The sequence below is a fragment of the Anthonomus grandis genome, chromosome 8, assembly GCF_022605725.1.
Source record: "Anthonomus grandis grandis chromosome 8, icAntGran1.3, whole genome shotgun sequence".
NCBI classification, from domain to species: domain Eukaryota; kingdom Metazoa; phylum Arthropoda; class Insecta; order Coleoptera; family Curculionidae; genus Anthonomus; species Anthonomus grandis.
Window position 1 is genome coordinate 3,384,783 of NC_065553.1, and position 12,840 is coordinate 3,397,622.

A 12,840-nucleotide genomic window follows, 5' to 3' on the forward strand; every position below is an offset into this window, starting at 1 on the left:
CCTGTTAAATTTTCTTCTAAAAACAGCGGCCCTACGATATGATTCCCTAATATTCCTGCCCATACATTGATTTTTTGCGGATACTGAGATCGGGTTTCACGAAAAATGTGTGGATTGGTATCACTCCAATATCGACAATTTTGTCTGTGGACATTACCATTTAAAAAAAAAGTACATTCGTCGCTAAAACAAATGTTGCGCACGTACGTAGGTTGCCTTTCTACTCTCTCCGCCATAATTTCACAGAATTGCACTCTTCGGTCAGGATCATCTTCAGTCAGTTGATGGACCATTTGGATCTTGTATGGGTGAAACTTTTTTTTTTTTTTAAACTCTCCATGCCGTCGAAGTTGAAACTTCACAGATATCAGCAACAGTTGGAGTAGAATGTTGGGGAATTTCTATTATTTCGCCAATTATTTGGACTTGCTTTTCTTCTGAAATAGACATATGGCCTGGGCGTTTTTTATCCTGGACAGTACCAGTAGTTGTAAATTTATTTACAAGTTCCCTTAAATATTTACGGCAAATAGGACGATCAGGAAAACGTTCGTTGAAAACCCTTTCAGTCTCATGAAAATTACGCGTTGCTCCATAAATAAAAATTGCTTCTACTTTTTCCTCCAATGAACGAGAATTAACCATTTTGAAAAAAACAATAAATTCAAACTGCCAAACACACTAAACAATATCTAACAATGAGCGATACAAGAGTAATTTACCGGTTAAGGAAAAATATCTTAAAATTTTTTTTTGAGTTTTTTTAATAGCTATTTGCTTTTTGGAATGTCTAAATAATGTTCAATAACCTTTAACGTGAAATGTGACATACGAGGGTGGTTCAGTAAGTCTTTAGAAACCAAAAAGTTAATCTTTAAATCCAAAATTCAAAAATTATAAATTATTTATATATTATTATTAAAAACGTTAATAAAATCGCAACAGTGTATTTTTTTGGCTGTTACTTTTAGACAGGTCAAAACGGAGTCCACCGAGTCCATGTAATAAATATTAAAAGTACTCAATAAAACCTTTTAAATGAGGTAACACAAGATTTCTATTTAATGCATTTATTCAAGATGGCGCTTATGTGTTATTTTGGCATTTAGAATTGTCGTTTTTATGTCAAAATAAAATAGTGACGCATTTATTTTCGTACACTGATTTTTACCTATTCAAAAATCATAATAATGTAAAACGTTAAAATTAAAAAAAATACTTTTTTATTAGGCCGCCATTTTGAAACGAGTTAAGATATGGGTCTAATATTTCAGGGTTATAAAGTTCTCATTGAGACCTTTAAAATGAGGTACCACACGACCCCCTTTTCTATTTAAAATTTTTTCTCAAGATGTCGCCCAGCCGCCATCTTGGAATTTACAACTACCTAGTTTACAGTGAAAAATAGTATCTTTAGACCAATTTACTTATGCCAAGTTTCAAAAATTTTTTTTGACCCGTTCAAAAAATAAATGGGGGGGGACTTCAACGAAAAGCATGGTATATATTTATTTGGGAAGCCCAAAGGGGCTTTTTGATATATTAAACTTTTGTCAATTACCTTTTATCATTATTGCGAATCTTATGGTTGTGATTTATGTAGGTATACCTTGAGTCTGAGTTAATACTACTAAGGAAGATCTGGATGTCGTAGTTGAAACAATACAGCAAAAGTTCATGAAAGATAATTTCAAATTAATGTATGATCTATTTGAGCAAAAGAAAATTATTTTTTTAGCAAAAGCAACTAGAGATGTTGACATTTGCATAAACAACCTTAATAAAAATAAACATGATCCAATGGTGGGGTTCTAATCTCAGCAAGTGGTTATTTTATTGAACCATAGGGAAAATAAGGTTTCAATTAATAAAAAAACGATTTCTCTTTTTGGGTTGGAATAAGTCCAATAACAGTTTCAGTTGTTAAAGAAATTGATGAAATATTCATTTAAGTACCAAAAATGGTGAACTCTTTAGCTTTAACCTAACCCTAGAATGTCTTAAATCTGACCATGCAAGAGGAATGAATATTGTTTAAATTGAAAATATTTTTTAGTAATACCATGAAAGATCAAGGTAACAAACCTTTAACTTGTAATAATGAACTTTGTTAAGAATCTGTATATAAAAACATTTATATATGAAACTTATTTTAATAAAACTTAAATATTAGGCTCTGATAGCAGCCTTTTAGAAAAAACGGTTATTTCTGAAGAACTAGACAAAAATGTGCCCTTAAATGGTGAAAGTCGTGAAGAATGAACTAATGACAAAGCTTACATGCAAGAATTGGTGAACAGAGAAGCTGATGAATGTATTCATTTAGGCAATTGCGGTTAAAGATTTAAGACAAATCAAGGCAAGGATAAATAAGAATTCACCAATAATGAATAGCTGGGGTTGGTGCTGAGTGTTATAGGTATTTTAATTAGTCTATTTTTGGTGGCAAAATGGTGTACAAAATATAAAAATACAATTTAAATGAACACTAGTTAGATAAGTCTTTTTCAGTAGTATTAGAAAGAAATACTTAAACATGTTGATATTTTGTTTAACAGAAGCAACTGGAAACGTTTATAATAGTACAACTCACCCTACATTAAACAAATAATGTGGAAGCTTTGAGCGGCCACGTTACACATGAAAAGATTGATCGAAAGATTGATTGAAAATAGTAAGTTTAATTGCAGTTGTTAAAGGAGTAGCTTTGAAATATATAGAAACTCTATTGTTATTAAATAAAAGTATAAAAATGGTGGACTAAAATAGAAATCTTGGGGGTCAAACAATGCCAGAAGAGTGAATATTAAAATTAGAATGTTTTTACTTACAAGTGCAGTGTTTTATAAAGAACTAGACTGTTCTTTTCAATATTTACCATCTAGTGCAGAATGTGCTAATGGCAAAGCTCTTATGCGTAGATTGGTCAATAGAGAAGCTGATGAGTGTGCTTATATAAATGATTGTAGACTTTTTGAAGGTGCAAGTCAAATCAAGTCTAGGAAGAATTCGTTTTATTTACTAAATGAAGCAAAAATCTAAAAATGATGAATAACTGAGGTTGCTTGTTATACTGACTATCACAAGTTTGTTATTCCAGATTTTGGTGTCAAGAATAAGAAAATTTAGTGGGATACTTACATTAGACACCGTTCTAATTTCAAGAGGAATATTCTATCTGAAATATAAGAATAGATTGCTATGAAGTGCAACGCGAAAGCCAAGAAGTCAACACTAAAACCATCTAAACTCTCATTTATCAGGAAAACGTCAACGTATTTACTCTAGAAAATTTGCATAATAAACAAGACGATTTATAATAGACCTAAAAAGAAACGCGAAACCCGAAGTAAAATTTTATGACTTGAGAGAATACGAGGTTGAAGGAACATTCGTAGTATTTATGGACACGTGAAAAACATTTATGGAATCGTCTGGCTTAGTAACTAAACTTTTATTAAACACTTTCAAAGTAGGTCCAGAATAAGAGTAGCACGAAAGGCGAGAAGTATAAAATAATTACGAGCGGGTCAGAATGAGAGCAGTAAGAGATGATCTAATGATGGGATGTTAAATAATTGAGCAATACGAAGGAAAAGAAACAGAGCTATCAAATAGAAATGTCCAGGGTGAGTCGTATGAGTGATGTATTAAATAATTGCAAGTGAGTATGATTAAGAGCTATGAGGGACGCGAATATTGTCCAATAATCTAGTAATATCAGCTAATTTAGAATGTGAAAAATGAGGACATGACAGCACAGAGACAATATTATCAAATGAAAGTGTTCAGAGTAACGCAGAGGGAGCACTTTCAGAGCAAGAGTGACGTGATCGAACAATCCACTGTTATCAAACACAATCATTCAGAATAAGAAAGATGAGCGACAGGAAGGAAAAGGTTTATTATCGAATGGAAATAACCAGAGTGAGAGCGTTAAATGACGTAACGAATTGCAAGTGTATCTGATCTTAAGCTAGGGGCGACACGAATATTGGTAAACAAGTACCTAAGTCACGACACAGTTTTACTACTAACTAAAAGTCTTTATTTTACTATTTTAGTTTTAATCTTTTTATGAAGATTCTATCATCGTCGAGAGTAAATTAAAGAGTTTTGGTTAGTGGTAAGCCTGTCTCGTGATTTGAGTGTCACAAAGATAGGACTAAACAATTGAGTGATATCAAATGGAAGCATTTAGAATGGGAAATATGAGGACACGACGTCACAGAGACTGTATTATTCCTCATCAGAATACGAAAAGGACAAGATGGCGATCTTAGAACATCGAAAGGCCTTTCAATGTTCTATAAGATGGCGATGCAACAGTGTTATTTAAGTGGAAGTGTCTAGAAAAAGAACGATGGTCTACGGAGTGAATGTAAAATAATTTAGAATATTTTAGACTGAGAGCCATAAGTGACGCGATAACTGTCAAAGAATTTCAATAGAATCATTGAGAATACTACAGTGTTCAATCAACTGAGAGTAACGAGCGACACCTAAACCAGTAAATGAGGAGCAACAGCCATACAAATTTGTAAGAGCGACAGGAGTAAACTGAATACGAGAGCACTTAATACCATGTATTTATTATTATTTATTTAATTATTTTAGTAGTTGAGATGAGTCTATCAGAAGAATTTTAAACTTCCTATGGATTTCGCTATTTTTACTTACCTTGGCAAGTTTGAGAGCAGCCAACCATAAATCCAATCCTTTACTGTTATACTCGGGAAAATCAATTTCACATTTAGATATAGGTTCTGGACATATCATCATTTTAATTATGGGCTGCGTAACATCGTAGTATTGTCTCATCAAGATGCAGCCCTGGTAAGGGGAATTATAGTATGTTCGGGCTTTCCTAAATTTGTAGAACCCATAGTCCTCTACTGATCCGATATTCTGAGGGCCAATCTCTTTCTTTACCTTGGAAAGTATTAACTGAAAATAAAATATCTGTGTCAGTTTCAAAAGAAAATCGTCTTCAATTCAAATTGGGCTTTATTTAATATGAGAAAATGTACAACTAAATTCATTTTATTGGATATATTTGGTTTCTGAAGGTGATGACCAAAAAAACATTTAAGAGCTTAAAGTTAGTTAGTTTAACGTTATTTGGGCTACTTTTATCCCAGGAAACATCAGAGTTATTTCAAATGTTGAAAATTTGAAAATGAACAATGGAGAGTTCTTGTGTCTTTGCTTAAAACTCAAAAGAATTTTAAGCAAAGAAAGAACTTTTTCCCATTTAATTTAATATAAGGATGTTTGCACTTACTTAGTTAAAGTTAACGTTGTCAGGGTCCAAAAGCCTGTATTGGAAGCTTTGAAGCATATATTACAATATCAAGATTTTTATTCACTCTCAGAATTTTGTATAACTTTTTCGCACGTTGACGTACAAATGTGATTCATTTTACATTTTTCGAACATTAAGGTTTAAAAAGTTTTCGACGTACCATTAATGAAAATTATTTAAATCTAGTTGCATTAAGGAGCAGAGCACTCTGTATTACAAGCAATAGTTCGGAAGAATTTTAAATTATCAGGAAATAAAAGAAATTTTTAAACGCAGATATAGCTTCATTTATATGTAAGGGATTTAAAACTGACCTAAGATGTCATCCCTAAGGGACTTCAGAGATCACTCGAATTTCTCTTTGAAAGTTGCCCCGCTTATAGTCACTTATTGAACGAGGTTACCCTAGTATGAAACTATCAAATTTAAGTTTGGTTAGTGTACTTCTATCGCCACAAGTTCTTGTATTAGTAGACCACTCACAAACGTTTTTTGTAAATCTGTAAAAAATACGTCAACTACAAGCAATCATCTTAAAACTCTATTAGTATAGTCATTAATGACCCCCTTTTATAAAATTCATTGATTCATTGATTGGAGGACCTGAAGAACCTAAATAGTTCATTAGTTAGATTCGAAAACCTTATAGAATGCAAGTTAAACAATTTTTGATAAACAAAGGTGAAGTGCCACTAGGTCCAGATCTCTTATCAACATAAAATAATAAATTCAACTTATCTAGTATTTCTTTCATTGTACAAATATAGTGTAAAAGAACAGAAATAATAATCTCTGCAATGGATACTATTTGTTTATTTAGGTCTTGTGGGGTCTTCTTGGTCATTTTATTGTACTCCATAAACTTTGATAAGCCTTTTTCTATACATAGAATGTTAACAAAGCGCCAAAAATAGTTTATGTTTTGTGGGATCATTAGTTTGACACGATCTGTATATAGCACAGACTGATGAAGTACTTTGTTTCCACACCAAATTCAGAATACTTGTTGTAGTCCTCTCTTAAACGAAAGCTCAAGTATCTGTTGTGAAGCTTGTTTTTATAAGCAATCTTGTTTCTAAAATCATGACTGTACGATGCTTGGAATCTTTTATTTGGTATAAACTTATTAACAACAAACAATATTTGCTTATAAAATTCATCCACTATTTTATCCACATTATTTTTATACAAAACATCATCCCAGTATAGTTATAGTATGTCGATGGCTGGGTGGTAAGAATCACTGAAACTCTCATGGTATGTTAGTTGAGTTGAAGTCCAGAAATATTAAATTATTGGCATTCTGATCATTTTGCCACATTATGTGTTATAACTATTTATTAAGACTCGAATGAGGTGGACAACGCGATTTATTAAACTATTCTTTCGACTTGAACAATGCACTCAAAGCTTCGCAAATTCAATAGTAGAACTACCCGGAAAAACTCAAGTACTGGAAAAGTACTTGAGTTTTTTTAAAGGAGGTTAGAGCAAGAGATTTTTATAGGTATCAAAAAGCTTCAGTAAAAGCTATACAATTGTAATTTTCCGCATTTAGAGCTAATGACAATTCTAAAATTTTTCTGTAAGCCCCTGTAACATTCTGATAGTAACACTGTGATGCATTACTGTGAAACAGATGTCAGATATTTATCCCACAATTTAAGGTGTGTAAAAAAATTAATTAGTTCTTTGATGAAGAGTTCTTGCTGCTCAGCGTTGCTGTTTAGTTACACTTAATTAGTTATTTGCTTTAGTTGTTTGCATGGTAACTAAGCCGCAAGCCGCCATCGTTTTATTTATTTTGTTAAAACCAGCAGTCGACGATCTTATATACAAATGTTCTAAAAAATCAAAAATCCAATTTCTTAAGGAACCATTTAATACATGCTTCTGACTCCAGTGGTAATAATGTTCATGGCATTTGTAGATCCATAGTACACAAAGACAAAGTCGTTTTTGATAAGTGAATTGAATTTTTAAAGTCCGGCAGTTAGCATGTGTTTTAAATCTACAAATACTCTTTACCAAAAATGCAAACAATCTTACATAAATTTGAGATAATCTTTTAGACCTACCGATGGATTCGCCCCTTATGCCGTTAAGACCCAAGTTAAAAAGATAAACACATCCCTTGGCCGTAAAACCACAGTCTAACAATGAATGTTGAAATCTATATATTTTGGTAAAACCTAAGTTTACAGAGTATACTATACAGTGCGAATGTAAAGGTTGGAATAAATTCATTTAAAATTCAGGGGTATGTTCAAAAAAAAAAACGCTCGGACATGTCGATTTTTATTTTTAACTGCGGGTTTTCTTACTATAATTTTATGTATACAGGGTGGCCCAAAAATAAGTTACGGTCATCAACGTAATTTTTTTAAATGTAAACACCTATTTTTTATTTTAGATTTAGGTTCTACATCAAATTCTAAGTACATTTCATGTACCATGTCTTATACCTAAACTCGACCGTTGACGATTGAACACAATAAAAGGCTATTTTTGGAAGAGTTATTTATATCAAGCAAGAATACATAAAAATATTTTAATTAATTTATTAAGTGTTGAAAATGGCTGCCACGAACCTCTTGGCAATATCCCAGTCGATGCTGAAATTCTTGTAAAACGTTATCGATAACAGAAGGTTCTATCAATCTTATTTCTTCCGTTGTTCTAATTTTTAAGTCTTCAATGTTGTTTGGCCGATTAACATAAACTTTGGACTTAAGATACCCCCACAAAAAAAAATCTAAAGGAGTCAGATCCGGCGATCTGGCCGGCCATTCAATTGCACCCCTCCGACCAATCCAACGTCCAGGGAAAACGGTATCCAGGTACTGGCGCACGGGACGAGTGTAATGGGCTGGAGCTCCATCTTGCTGATACCATAAGGAATTATCTAATATATCCGGGTCTTCTGGATCGGGGTATAAAGTGGCAAGGCATGGAACCAAGTCATTTTCTAAAAACTATAAATACCTCTCACCATTCAAGTATCCTTCAAAGAAAAAGGGTCCTATAACCCTGTTTTCAATCACCCCCGCCCAAACATTTACTTTTTGAGGGACTTGGCTGTGGCACTCCATCATCCAGTGCGGATTTTCAGTAGCCCAATATCGGCAGTTTTGCCGGTTTACACTACCATGAAGACAAAACGTTACCTCGTCAGAAAATACAATTTTTTTTGAAAATTGTGGATTAGCATGGCACAAGATCCCTGATATGACCCAAATCCCGATATTTCTGTTCTATTTTACTGACAGTACTTTGAGATATACGTGGCCTATCAGGATACTTGGCATGATAAATTTCACAGACTTCCATCTGAGTGCGCATCCTGTTTCCATAACCAATCATCATCAAAATCTCTATTCGCTCTCGCTCACTAAGACGTACCATTTTTTGAAATTTTAATTTTATCTTTTGATAAACTTAACACAAGCAAAACTTTGCTTAGGCATCTAAATCAAACTAAATTCACTCAAAATTATTTGATGTCAACAAATTGTGACAAGTTAACAATCAAAAACACCAACCACAAATGTAAATAACCAAACAATAACTGATAGGTTGCTTGATATAAATAACTCTTCCAAAAATAGACTTTTATTGTGTTCAATCGTCAACGGTCGAGTTTAGGTAAAGGACATGGTACATGAAATGTACTTAGAATTTGATGTAGAACCTAAATCTAAAATAAAAAATAGGTGTTTACATTTAAAAAAATTACGTTGATGACCGTAACTTATTTTTGGGCCACCCTGTATACATAAAATTATAGTAAGAAAACCCGCAGTTAAAAATAAAAATCGACATGTCCGAGCGTTTTTTTTGAACATACCCCTGAATTTTAAATGAATTTATTCCAACCTTTACGTTCGCACTGTATACAGTGCGAGTCTGTAACTTGGAATAAATTCGATAATAAATAAATGGAAGCGTGTTCGAAAAAACGCTCGGACACATCAATTGAGATTGTAAGTTGTGCATTTTTTACAATAAAAAGTTTTTATACAGGTTGTGCCATGTAGGCGGGGCCAATACCAACTTTCTTATTTTAAATAGGACACCCTATATGTTATTATATTTTCGATTTCTGCACAAAATTCCAAACATTTTGATGTATCACATGCCATACCTTTATTCACCTGTTTTTAAGTTTTGATTTTTTATTTTAAAAATGTATTAAATTCAAAAAATATGCGTTTCAGTAAACAGTTTTTTTTCGTAATGTATTTTATGAATGTCCTATAATTTTGACATTGCTACAAGAGGTGCCGTTACTGTCGGATAATCAGATTTAAGTTTCTTTTAATTTTTTTACGAAATGGGCTATTTAAGTGATAAGCACAAGATTGAAATCTTAATGATGATTGGATACGGAGATAGAACAAGAACTCAAAATAAAGTTTTGCATTTATTCAGACAGAAGTATCCTGATTTACCACCCAGATCTCAAAGTACTAAGATTGAAAAACAGTTTCAAGTTTGTAAGAACAATAATTTGTTCTCGTCGATCTGCGCTTAACGAAGACACCAAAATTAATGTGTTATTAGTCACTGAAGAAAATCCTAATATTCCCACTAGGCAGGTAGCGCGCGAATTGGAAGTGAGCCAGTCTTCAGTAGTAAGGGTTCTTGAAGCAAAAAAAAAATTCATCCCTATAAACTAACAATTCTCCAGGAACTCAATGAGGAGGATGCATATCGAAGAATTGAATTTTGTGAACAATTTATGGAATTAATGCAGAATAGAAATCTTATTACAGAAAATATTATCTTTTCCGATGGGTTGACATTTATTCTGAATGGAGAAGTAAATCGTCAAAATTGCCGTTACTGGGCACAAGAAAATCCATGTTGGATAATGCAAGGCCACACTCAACACACAGAAAAAATAAATGTTTGGGCAGGAATTCTAGGTCAGCAAGTTATAGGCCCAATTTTCTTTGAAGAAAATTTAAATTGAGCAAGGTACTTACAGTTTTTACAAAAAGAACTAATTCAAAATCTAGCTGTTCTATATCCTAATCCAATAGAAGCTGATATGCCGAATAGAAACATCTGATTTCAGCAAGATAGTGCGCCTCCCCATTTATCCAAGACTAACTGGATACTATTTTTCCAGGCAGATGGATTGGCAGGAGAGGACCTTTTAAATGACCACCAAGATAGCCCGATTTGACTCCGCGAGATTTTTTCTTATGGAGATATTTGAGATCCAAAATGAATACGTTTAGGGCATTGCCAAATAATAAATGGTTTACATTTTGAACACTTATTAAAGAAATAGATTTAAAAGAAGCCTCTTTAAGTTTATGAAATAGGTTTTCTTTAACGCCCTGTATCAAAGGTATAATAATAATAATAATAATAAGACTTTTATTAATCACCAGAAAAATAAAAAATTACAATTCTTTTATAAACCAAATGCATATCACATATTGAACAGTTTGTTCTTTACAAAGAGCACATTTAATGTGTATTGAAACAATTAAAAAATATCTATAGAACTTAAATTTTATACAAATACAAATAAAATTCCAGAAGGTGACTAATAGGCCATGTTTTCAGACTTCCAGGGAACAACCCCTGCGAGATTCCCTGAATTTTGTTGAGGCCTTATATATATTTAATAATTATAAATTATAAATGACACTTATAAATAATAAACAAAAGCATTTTCCCAGTTAAAGAAAAAAAGAAGAAAGTTAATACAACACGAATAAAAAGCATACTGATGGAATAAGAAGAGAATAGGAAAAGGAACTGGAATTGGACAAGGAAAAGGTTGGCACATATAAATAATTCGATTTTATAATTTAAAAATAAAAATAAAAAACAATTTTTTATTATAAATACTTAAGTGAGTAATTTGTTATTGATTTATTAAAATTAGTTTAGTTTTCATTTTAAAAGTTTTTTCTGACATGGTAAAATCATTTATACAATATTTGTTAGTATAGTGTGCTATTAAGTAAGAAAACGATCTCTTAAAAAATTCTTTATTGTGTGAAGGAATAGTTAATAATTGTTTTCTTCTAATATTCAAGTTGTGCACGTCAGTCCGATATCTAACTTTTCGATGTAAATATGAAGGAATCCTTGACTTAAGAATTTTGAAAAAGAAGCAAATAAGATGCAACACTCTACGATTGTACATATTTAACCATCCCACAACCTTTAGCTTATGTGAAATATGTTCTCTCCTTCTTATGCCATATACAAACCTAAGACAGGAATTCTGAAGTTTTTGTATTCTATATCAGAAGAATCAAGGCAAGGGCCATAGATGGTGTCACAAAAATTTAATTGGGATAGTACCAATGTTTCACAAAGCATTTTTCTTATAGGCAAATTTAGGTAATCCCTTTGCGAAAAAATCATTTTTAGTGCGGAGTACCCACTTTTCATTTTAAGAGTAACATGATCCTTAAATCTTAGTTTGTAATCCATTAAAAGTCCAAGATTTTTAGCAGAATTTTTAAAAGTTATGTTGTCATTATTAATGTAAAGTTGCAAGTTATTTAAAATATTTGTTCGTTTATTATTACTACAAAAAAGAATGGCTGTGGACTTAGTGGGATTAACTTTTAAAAGTAACTTTTGCGTTTCTATAAATAAATTGTTAAGGTCTTCATTAATTTTTATATTAGCCTGCCAAACATCAGTATCTTTAAAAGAGAAATAGATCTGGGTGTCGTCCGCGTAGTTATGATGTTTACAATATGTTATCTTCTTTGTTATCTGAGATGTGTAAAGTGTGTAGAGTAATGAGCCCAAAATGCTACCCTGCGGAACACCGCTGACTACGTCTAGAAACCCCGATTCATTATCATTCAAAATCACCCGCTGTTTACGATCTGACAAAAAAGAAGATATTAAAGTTACAGCCGACTCACAAAATCCCACATAATGCAAAATTGATAAAAGTATCTGATGATTAACCATATCAAAAGCTTTAGTAAAATCTAGTAAAATTAATACGGTTGCTTGACTATTATCAAGGGCTCTAAATATATCATCAGACACTTGAGCCAACGCGGTGGCACAGCTATACACTTTACGGAAGCCAGATTGATATTCAGGAATCAAATTATTATTCTTTAAATAGTCCAATATCTGTTGCTCCATAATTTTCTCAATTACTTTAGAAAAAACAGAAAGAACGGAGACTGATCGAAGATTGCCAAATTCAGTTGGATTTTTTATTTTTGGTATAGGAATAATATTGGCTTGCTTCCATTTTTTTGGAAAGTAGTTTTCCTCTAAACAAATATTTATTAAATGACATAATGGATTAATAATAGCAGGGCAACAAAGTAAGATAAGAGTTATGTTTAAGTTATCGACCCCAAATGCTTTGCTTTTTATAGTTTTTAAAATGTTTACGATTAAGTCTTGAGTTATTAGGTTAAACTTAAATTCATTTGCGACAACTCTATGTTCTTTAAAATATTTAACATAATTAGCATCAACAATATTGTTATTATTATTGCCATTCGTAAAAAAAGTATTAAGTTCTTCAA

The 12,840-nt window shown here is 32.1% G+C and overlaps 1 protein-coding gene across 2 annotated transcripts in view; it reads right to left on the reverse strand.

Annotated features, from left to right (window-relative positions):
• LOC126739991 (uncharacterized) overlaps positions 1–12,840 on the reverse strand; it is a 213,337-nt gene that overhangs the window by 103,205 nt on the left and 97,292 nt on the right. For both annotated transcript variants that reach the window (XM_050445835.1, XM_050445836.1), the window contains one exon: positions 4,681–4,947. In XM_050445835.1, the coding sequence (XP_050301792.1) occupies positions 4,681–4,947 (267 nt within the window). The remainder of the gene's footprint in view (positions 1–4,680; positions 4,948–12,840) is intronic.